Here is a 10,000-nt window from a genome sequence, read left to right as displayed (position 1 = left end):
CCCAAATAAACATTTAAATATTCTTTATTTTAATAAATACTTTATTCTGGTGCTTCTTAGATCTCTAGAAAGTCTTTTTTGGGCCATTTGCTGAACGATAAATTAAAAATAAAATTAAAAATCCAACACTTATATTATTGTTTTTTATTACTTACTACTAAAATTGCCCAGGCTTTTACTGAGTACCTTGTCTTTATTGTGGACAGGCGTCATTATGAGATGAGCCTTTAAATATTCTCATAATATATCATATCATATATATTATTTGCTCTTGCTTTAAGAGCAGCATGCAAACCAAACCTGCTCCATGGCCTGTACACATACGAGCTTCATCTTGTCCATATGAAATAAAAATAAATATAAACATGTCACTTATATTCATCACAAGTAATAAAAGTCGCATGAGCACATTTATATAACATCTATTATACATTATTATCTATTACATAACAAGTAGCCTATACACGGGAAGTTAAATCAATTAATACATAATTCACGTTTTATTTTTTTATTTTATTTACAAAATGTTAAGTACATCAGGATTCAATGACAGGAACAAAGTTATAAGCTCGAGGTACAACTGCTACAAATAAATATAGAAAACCTAATTCACGTTTTATTCGAACTTTATCCAAATTGTTTACCACGTCAGCTGGCCTCGTCGCGTGTTGCCATGGTAACGTGTAAACAGCGCAGTGAGAAACGGAGCAGAATTACCCGGTGGTAACAGAGTGGTAACCCGGTGTTTAAAGACGTTTGTTTTCCCCGGTGTATTTAGAGATGAGTTAGCGGGCTGTGGAGGATGGACAGGCCGAAGTACTTCACTCCCTCCGAGGTCTCCGCTCACAACACCGCGGCCGACCTGTGGGTGTCGTTTCTGGGCAGAGTGTGTGACCTGACCCCGCTGATGGAGCAACACAAAGGTCGGCATCACACACATCCTTTAGTGCAGATTTTATCACGATTTTCTCCATCCATTCAACAATTTAAATCCTCTGACAATGACAATGCAAAGATATCCCTTTTCCTCCCTTTTTTATTTACAATTTTTTTTTTTTAATTTTGATGTGTTACTCGTTTGTTTTCATTTTGGATGAATCCGGTTTTCTCCATGAATCATTGATTAAACTGTTTCATTCATGGTTTTATATCAATCAGGGAGAAAAATAAAAACCACACTTTGATTAAAGTTGCAGGCGCTGTAACTTATAGTAGAAGAAGTTTAATGTTTAACACGAGTGTGGAGCGATGAGGTACACGTAGACAACCGGCTGCGTCATGAACATAAACGATCACACCTTACCTTTGTACAACGCGGTTAGAACGCAGAAAGGTTTACAGACCGATGCAGAGCTTGATAAACACTGAAGCTTCAGTGTCCACCACATGGCAACTATGTTTAGAATGTAGACTGCAGTACCCATTTTAACCACTAGGGGTCAGTTACACATTATAACACACAATGGCTCCTTCAATGTGTTTCTCTGCAGGAGACGACCTCCTGTTACCCATCATGCAATGTGCCGGTAAGGACATCAGCTCCTGGTTCGACCCTGAAACCAAAGACGTAAGTGCTGACGTAACCTAAGCCAGCTAACCAATCAGTGAGCAGCTTTCAGCTCAACTCCTGGTTTACCCGCATGTCCTCTGTCCTCTGCCCTCAGATCCTGAGATACATAGATCCAGTGACTAACTGTGAGCGGTACTACACCCCCAGGGGGCGCTTTGTGCACACCCCCCCAGCCGGCCCTCGCTCAGACTGGGCCAGTGTCAAGGGCCCCCCCTGGTGGAAGGACGGGCGCTACGAGGTGGGACTGCTATCGACCAAAACCAGGTGGATACGTGTCGTCAACACGCTGACATCACAGGAGCAGAGACTGCAGGTGAGCTGTCCAATCACAGCTCAATAAAACCAGAAACTGTAGCTCCGCCCACTGACCATGAGCTCAGATTCACATCCCTTCAGAAATGTAAACATTATTTAAATAAACTTTGATATGATTCAGGTAAACATCAAACAATGACGATACCTGTTTGACGCCATGGCAACAAAAGTAGAAGTCATAGGAACTAAATGTAATTTCTTGTTTTAAATTAATGACCTGAAATATTTGAAGGATTCATTCCTCTCCTACACACCTGTCTGTTTTTTTTTAAAGCTTCAGCACTTTTTCATATGATGGCTCATTAAAATAACAGAGATGTATCATTTGGTGACTTCCATTGAGAGTGAATCAGACATCGGTTCCGGAGTGATTCCTGCTCTGTTCCTCAGGTGTGTTCAGAGGAGACTCTGGATGAGATCCTCCGGCGTTACCTGCGCTACAACTCCCACGCCCGCAGCTACACCTGGAAACACAACGGAGGCGTCCTGGACATGAGCCTGACGCTCGGCGAGAACAACGTCCTCGACGAAGACCGGGAGCTCGAGCAGCTGAGACTGGACCGAGACCTCTTCACCCCCGCCATCCTGCTGCACTTCAACGACGACCTGACCGAGGGCTGAGCTCGGAGCTCATCGACCACGACCGACACACCAAGGATTAAAGAAAATCTTTAAAAACTCTACAGCTACGTGTGTGGGCGTTACAACCAGAATGCTCATGAGGAAATCAAATTACTGAAAGTCTGTTGAGTTTGACATTTAAGACGGACGTTATTCACATTGATGATGTTAAAGCAGTTAAAGTGTTATTGAACCCCACATCAACACGTCTTCATGTTAAAGTTGATTTGTTGAACTGATCGATCTGTTGCTGATGGAGAGATGATTGTGTAACCTGATAACTCTAAAGCTGTTTTCACACATACATTCCTGAAAGCAGCCTCTACCATCAGTGTGTGAATGGATGAGTTAATACTGACGGACTCTTTACACAGCGGCCTCTACCATCAGTGTGTGAATGTGTATGAATGGATGAGTTAATACTGATGGACTCTTTACACAGCGGCCTCTACCATCAGTTTGTGAATGTGTATGAATGGATGAGTTAATACTGATGGACTCTTTACTCAGCAGCCTCTACCATCAGTGTGTGAATGTGTATGAATGGATGAGTTAATACTGATGGACTCTTTACTCAGCAGCCTCTACCATCAGTGTGTGAATGTGTGTGAATGGATGAGTTAATACTGATGGACTCTTTACTCAGCGGCCTCTACCATCAGTTTGTGAATGTGTGTGAATGGATGAGTTAATACTGATGGACTCTTTACTCAGCGGCCTCTACCATCAGTGTGTGAATGTGTGTGAATGGATGAGTTAATACTGATGGACTCTTTACTCAGCAGCCTCTACCATCAGTTTGTGAATGTGTGTGAATGGATGAGTTAATACTGATGGACTCTTTACACAGCGGCCTCTACCATCAGTGTGTGAATGTGTATGAATGGATGAGTTAATACTGATGGACTCTTTACTCAGCAGCCTCTACCATCAGTGTGTGAATATGTGTGAATGGATGAGTTAATACTGATGGACTCTTTACACAGCGGCCTCTACCATCAGTGTGTGAATGTGTATGAATGGATGAGTTAATACTGATGGACTCTTTACTCAGCGGCCTCTACCATCAGTGTGTGAATGTGTATGAATGGATGAGTTAATACTGATGGACTCTTTACTCAGCGGCCTCTACCATCAGTGTGTGAATGTGTATGAATGGATGAGTTAATACTGATGGACTCTTTACACAGCGGCCTCTACCATCAGTGTGTGAATGTGTATGAATGGATGAGTTAATACTGATGGACTCTTTACTCAGCGGCCTCTACCATCAGTGTGTGAATGTGTATGAATGGATGAGTTAATACTGATGGACTCTTTACTCAGCGGCCTCTACCATCAGTGTGTGAATGGATGAGTTAATACTGATGGACTCTTTACTCAGCAGCCTCTACCATCAGTGTGTGAATGTGTATGAATGGATGAGTTAATACTGATGGACTCTTTACACAGCAGCCTCTACCATCAGTGTGTGAATGGATGAGTTAATACTGATGGACTCTTTACTCAGCAGCCTCTACCATCAGTGTGTGAATGTGTATGAATGGATGAGTTAATACTGATGGACTATTTACACAGCGGCCTCTACCATCAGTGTGTGAATGTGTGTGAATGGATGAGTTAATACTGACGGACTCTTTACTCAGCGGCCTCTACCGTCAGCGTGTGAATGTGTGTGAATGGATGAGTTAATACTGACGGACTCTTTACTCAGCGGCCTCTACCGTCAGCGTGTGAATGTGTATGAATGGATGAGTTAATACTGATGGACTCTTTACTCAGCGGCCTCTACCGTCAGCGTGTGAATGTGTATGAATGGATGAGTTAATACTGATGGACTCTTTACTCAGCGGCCTCTACCATCAGTGTGTGAATGTGTATGAATGGATGAGTTAATACTGATGGACTCTTTACTCAGCGGCCTCTACCATCAGTGTGTGAATGTGTATGAATGGATGAGTTAATACTGATGGACTCTTTACACAGCAGCCTCTACCATCAGTGTGTATGAATGTGTATGAATGGATGAGTTAATACTGATGGACTCTTTACTCAGCGGCCTCTACCACCAGTGTGTGAATGTGTATGAATGAATGAGTTAATACTGATGGACTCTTCACTCAGCAGCCTCTACCATCAGTGTGTGAATGTGTATGAATGAATGAGTTAATACTGATGGACTCTTTACTCAGCGGCCTCTACCATCAGTGTGTGAATGTGTATGAATGGATGAGTTAATACTGATGGACTCTTTACTCAGCGGCCTCTACCATCAGTGTGTGAATGGATGGGTGTGACCTGAAGTGTAAAAGCACTTTGAGAAAAAAACGATACAAGCTCAAGTACATTTCCCATGATGTTTTTTTTGTTAAAGATTAAATCTGCCTGTTCTTGGACCTTCCCATAAACACGGATTAATTTGAGGAAGTTTCAACCGAAAACCGTTTTCTCTTCCAGAAATTCTGATTATTGTGTCAGAATTAAAGGGAAGTGGTGTGAGTGGATGTTGTGGTGATTCACTGTAAACCAGAGAGAACATTTAGAGCAGAACATTTAGGAAATGTGATGAAATGTTGGATCCGGAATCATGTCAGAAATGATGAGTTGACAGATTTTAAACCGTCACCAAGTGATGGGAGGAGGAAGAAACCAAAGTGTTTCTGGTTTCCACAGGAGTTTGACTCAGACAAACATTTCTGACCTCCTGAGCTGATTCTACTGAGACAATAACAAGGTCAGTCACTTGTTCTCCAAACTATTTCAACAAATGTTTGCTTTTGATTATGCATGGAAGAGTTGCGATTATATATCCAGAAGCTGTCTAATGTTTGTTTTTGGCCACAACAATCTCAGGATCTCTTCTGTAGCAGCTCTGAACCTTTCAATCATGTCACAGGATCTTCCTCTGCAGTTTGAGTTGACTCATATATTTTCTGAACACTTAAAGGACAAACACTGCTGCATGTTTTGACAAATGTCCTGTGATGTGATTGGAAGTTTCAGTTCAGCAACTCAGTGAACCTTCTGGTAAATATACCTCTTAGATTAATGACAAATATAATTTCACCGTTGTGCTAACATGCTTAACATAACAAGTTTCTTTCCACACATGAATGGCAAATCCATGACAAATCGGTATTTTAAGGGTCAAAATAAACTTCCTACATCTGTAAATCGAGGAGTGTCCGTGTGATGGGAGTTTGTTTTCTGCTCCCCATGAGGTTGATCTGGAGTAGGGTTATATATATATTTTTCTTTATTTAAACTTTGATATGATTCTAGTAAACATCAAATGTTATCAATACTTGTTTGATACCACGGCAACAAAAATAGAAGTCAAAGACACCCGATATTGCGTAATGTCTTGTTTTCAATTATTAAAAAATCGCAGGCAAAATTCTGCACACTCGAAATTGTTCAAAAATGTTTTGGGAATGAAACTTTGCCGACATTTTTGGATGGATGGGGGAACTATTTTTCATTAAAATAACAGATTGATAATCCCACAAGCAGGAGTCCATTTATGCACACATTGTGAATTATTTTAGGCTTATTTCCGCTCTACGTTTGATACACTTATAGATACAGACGGGCGCCTCGTTTCCACATACATATGTACGGAGGAAAGTCAACCAGAAGTCCATTCCTATGGGAGTCTCCGTGATATCTGATGTGTCTGCAAAACTTCTCCTCTCTGTAGTATTTTATAGAATGTGCCTCAAGTACGTACAAAAGTTGAACTTTGCAGTGGATTTCGGAGAGACTATGACAGTGCTAGCTTACCTTAAAGGCAGCTAACTAGCTAACAGGCTATTTCCTTCAAATCAGATGCCAATCTTGAGTATTAAGGGATTTAGTATGATTATTAAGAACTTCTTTGTCTAGTTTTAAGTCAGTTTGATATTTAATACAATCATCATCTTTATCATTTTGCTAAAATAGAAAAAAGCCTCTGCCCTTGGCTTTAGGTAGCTTTTATCAGGTCTCTCTCCATCTGTAAAGAAATGCACTTCCTTGCGTTGGACACTAAGATCTACAGAAACCAGTCACATACGTAAGTGAAAACAAAGAATGAGCCTGCTATATGTGCTCTGTGTTCCTTTGGTCCATATTTCTGCATATTTTCTGGAAGCTCATGGATACACACAAAACGTTGCAATACCACCAGAAATCTTGGGGGCAGTGTGGAGCAGTACAGCCAACAGCTAAAGAAAGACCAGTGTGAAGCTGCGCCCTCTAGTGGATGCATTGTTGTACATACATCCCATTGTAAAGGACCCGTGGGAGTATGTAGTGATGGGTATATCGTTTCTATCATAAGTACTGACCTTTTGAGGACAATCCAGCTATTTTAAGTCATATTAACATGATATCTTCTGCTGTCACTTTGGTGACTGTTTAGGAAGAAAGTTTGGCATAATGCCTGACTATCATCGTGAGCAAGACACGAACGCCCTCTGGATCAAAGGTATCTGTCTCTCTGTCCGGCGGTCAATCTTTCTGTCAGTCTGTCTGTCTGACAGGGATGAATATTTTACTGCACCTTAACAACTGTTTGCCTCCCTGTCTGTCAGATGGTCTTCCTGTCCCTCTCTCAGTTGTTTCCTTCATCAAACGCTGGTTGTTTCCTGCTCTGACGGCTACAGTCATCTTCATTCTCATCATTGTCCTGGGAGTCAGCAGTGAGCACACGCACACACACACACACACACGCACACACACACACGCACACACACACGCACGCACGCGCACACACACACACGCACGCACGCACGCACGCACGCACGCACGCACACACACACATTCAGGTTTTTGATACTTGTGGGGACCATCAGTTCTCTGTACTCTTATTTTCAGAAATTAAACTCCTTAAAGTTATCTGTATTTCTTTAACTGCCAGCTGTCATTTGTCACCCTGAGGCATGATAGGAGTTGCAGTTTCTAAGTCTACTAAAAGTAGTGTATTACATTCTAAGGTTAATACTTGATCATTTGCAGTGTAAAAAAAGTATTTATGATGTTACGCTTGAATGCACATTTTAATCACACATACGTCAAAAACAGATCCTTCAAATTTATTCAGAATCAGATTTACCACGTTAAGTTATTTTGCCATATTAGAACTACAAAAAAAGCTAAAACATGGTCCCCAGCTAGCTTAAATTAGCTATAATTTGCCATTTCTGAATTCACAGCCTTCCCTTATTTCAGCATGCTTTAAATTAGTTGAATATACAACCTACACATGGTAGTAGCTTAGCCTATCTAGCATTTATACAGGCAGTATATAATGGATTTAAGCTAACAAGCCTACCTTTAGAATGTCAATACCTAGAGTGGAAGGCCCAGGTGGAAGCTGTCTGCTCCAGAGTGCAGCAGAGGCTACACTTTCTGAGAAGACTCAGGACCTTTGGTGTGTCCCGGGAAGTGCAGCTTCTCTTCTACCATGCAGTAGTAGAGAGCCTCCTACGATATGGTATCTCTGCATGGTTTGGAAATGTGACCGTTCAGTCAAAGGCCCAAATCAACAGACTCACAAAGACAGCCATGAAAATCATGGGAGTTCATCAACACCCCAGCCTCCAAGACATCTTTCAACAAACCATAATCAGACAGGCACAAAAAATAATCTCAGACCCATCTCATGTTCTTCACCCTGAGTACCAGCTCCTCCCCTCAGGCCGACGATACAGGTTACCCCGAGGGAGGAACAACCGTTTCAGAAATACCTTTGTTCCCTTGTCCATCAAAGCCCTCAACAGTACCTAAGCTGTAATGTGTGTGTGCATGTATGAGGTGGTGTGAGTGTGTGTGTGAAGATGTGTAGATGTACCTGCACTGTTATCACTTTTCATAACTATTACTTGGTTTTAGTAATTCACTTGTATGGCATTTTATGATTATTTAACTGACATGTTTTACCGACAAATGAATGTATTTTGTTATTTTTTGTTACTGCATCAGAGCTCTGTGAAGTCCAAGACAAATTTCCCACTGGGACAATAAAGTTAATCTTAAATCTTAATCTTAAAGTACAGTCTCTAATATCAATTTGTATTATTTTGTTTCAGTTTTAGGGCTGTGATCCTGATCATACACTTTGTCTTTTATAACATGTTTTGTTAAACACTGTAGTTATTGTAGTGCTGTTTATGTCTGTGTTTGTGATCAGACACAAAGACGTCCAATCATCTGTCGTCCGTAGAGAAGAGTGTTTCAAACCTCAGTGATGTCATCAAATCACTGAACACCTCCCTGCAGCAAGCTCAAGGTAACAATCACAATAACACACAGACATACACAAGCACTCACATATATTTACTTTGATCACTTTTTGAAGCCTGTACACGAGCCTAGATAAATTTGCCTGAGTCTTACCCCCCTTCAATCACTGACCCTTAAATCTTCTTATCCCCAATTTGAGACAGAGCTCGTGTCTTATCTTATGCCTCTGCTATGCTAATCCATTAGCTGGCTCATAAGTAAGTGTACAACAATGTTTTCCACATAACTAGATTACATTTGTAATGGTAGCAAACCCATTTTATTTAGATTAAAGAAACCTTAAAATAATTTAAGCATATAGAAGGGTTGTTATAATAGAGAGTTTAAAAAGAGACCCAAAGGGATTTGTACCAGATTGTGAACATGTTTAATTCTGATGTAAAGTTGGACATTTTAACATAGAGCTCTATGGGGACTGACTCACTGCAGGAGACAGACTCTAGTGGACACTGGAGGAACTGCAGCTGTAAAGTTAGACATTTTAACATGGAGCTCTATGGGGACTGACTCACTGCAGGAGACAGACTCTAGTGGACACTGGAGGAACTGCTGTTTTCAAATTTTTTTTACTTAAGCTGTTTGCTTCATTACTCAGTCCTGAAGGTTTACATAAAAAAATGTGTGACCACACCACTTACTTGAGTTGCTAACTTTTATTTTACTTTATTTTCTTGTTATTTATTTTAGAAAGAGCGAAAGAAGTGGAAAGGATTCGGTTTGCTGTGGAGAACAACAAAGGCCAGCTGAACTCAGGTCTGCAACTAATTAAGACAGATGAGTCAGTGTGCTCTTTAAACTGTACTGCTAATGCTAATAACAATAAAGCCTCAGTCAACCCTGAGATATTACTATAACCACCACACCACACTAATGAGCCATGAAAAGAATTCAAATTAAGTGTCAAAATGTTCTCCTTCAATTCTTCTTTTATCAAACACATTTTAAAGGATTGAATTGAAAGGATTGGAATTTATCAAATGCACCTTTTGACATTTCAATTAATATCAAGCATCTAAAAGGAATTTAACGGTTTTTCTTTAATGTTAACTGTTAGGAGAGAGTTAAAAATCATACTAATTTTTTTGGCCTTTTCCTTTATATGACAGCGATCATTTAGAGAAGGAAAAAAAACCTGGGTAGTCAGTCCCACTTTTCCCAGACAACGACGACCAATTCAGTGTGTTTGTGTGTCTTTGTTTAGTGTCCGAG

General features: G+C 40.6%; 2 protein-coding genes and 1 long non-coding RNA gene across 3 annotated transcripts in view; 2 read left to right on the top strand and 1 right to left on the bottom strand.

Moving 5' to 3' along the window:
• Positions 1–7,300, bottom strand: part of LOC132958131 (uncharacterized) — a 20,915-nt gene extending 13,615 nt beyond the window's left edge. Inside the window, exon 1 of the long non-coding RNA XR_009666727.1 lies at positions 7,267–7,300. This is a non-coding gene — a long non-coding RNA (uncharacterized LOC132958131). The remainder of the gene's footprint in view (positions 1–7,266) is intronic.
• Positions 618–2,745, top strand: LOC132958122 (cytochrome b5 domain-containing protein 1). The gene is made up of 4 exons (XM_061030745.1): positions 618–923; positions 1,491–1,567; positions 1,665–1,883; positions 2,276–2,745. The coding sequence occupies exons 1-4, from the start codon at positions 803–805 to the stop codon at positions 2,504–2,506; spliced, it is 648 nt and encodes a 215-aa protein (XP_060886728.1). The 5' UTR covers positions 618–802; the 3' UTR covers positions 2,507–2,745.
• The window catches only part of asgr1a (asialoglycoprotein receptor 1a), a 6,501-nt gene continuing 1,633 nt past the window's right edge, over positions 5,133–10,000 (top strand). Inside the window, exons 1-6 of the mRNA XM_061030741.1 lie at positions 5,133–5,240; positions 6,909–6,974; positions 7,081–7,188; positions 8,679–8,777; positions 9,479–9,544; positions 9,993–10,000. The exon at positions 9,993–10,000 is cut by the window's right edge and continues 85 nt beyond it. Of these exons, the coding sequence (XP_060886724.1) occupies positions 6,926–6,974; positions 7,081–7,188; positions 8,679–8,777; positions 9,479–9,544; positions 9,993–10,000 (330 nt within the window). The 5' untranslated portion in view covers positions 5,133–5,240; positions 6,909–6,925. The remainder of the gene's footprint in view (positions 5,241–6,908; positions 6,975–7,080; positions 7,189–8,678; positions 8,778–9,478; positions 9,545–9,992) is intronic.

This window comes from Labrus mixtus, chromosome 23 (assembly GCF_963584025.1).
Source record: "Labrus mixtus chromosome 23, fLabMix1.1, whole genome shotgun sequence".
NCBI classification, from domain to species: domain Eukaryota; kingdom Metazoa; phylum Chordata; class Actinopteri; order Labriformes; family Labridae; genus Labrus; species Labrus mixtus.
The sequence above is the reverse complement of the archived record's forward strand: the minus strand, read 5'-3'. Positions and strand labels throughout refer to the sequence as shown.

What these genes read in the sequence shown, in the direction of transcription:
- LOC132958122 (XM_061030745.1), top strand. Translation starts at nt 803, where the DNA reads ATGGACAGGCCGAAGTACTTCACTCCCTCCGAGGTCTCCGCTCACAAC. An exon ending in GCTGATGGAGCAACACAAAG is followed by an intron (nt 924 to 1,490) that starts GTCGGCATCACA and finishes GTTTCTCTGCAG; the next exon opens with GAGACGACCTCCTGTTACCC. An exon ending in TCGACCCTGAAACCAAAGAC is followed by an intron (nt 1,568 to 1,664) that starts GTAAGTGCTGAC and finishes CTCTGCCCTCAG; the next exon opens with ATCCTGAGATACATAGATCC.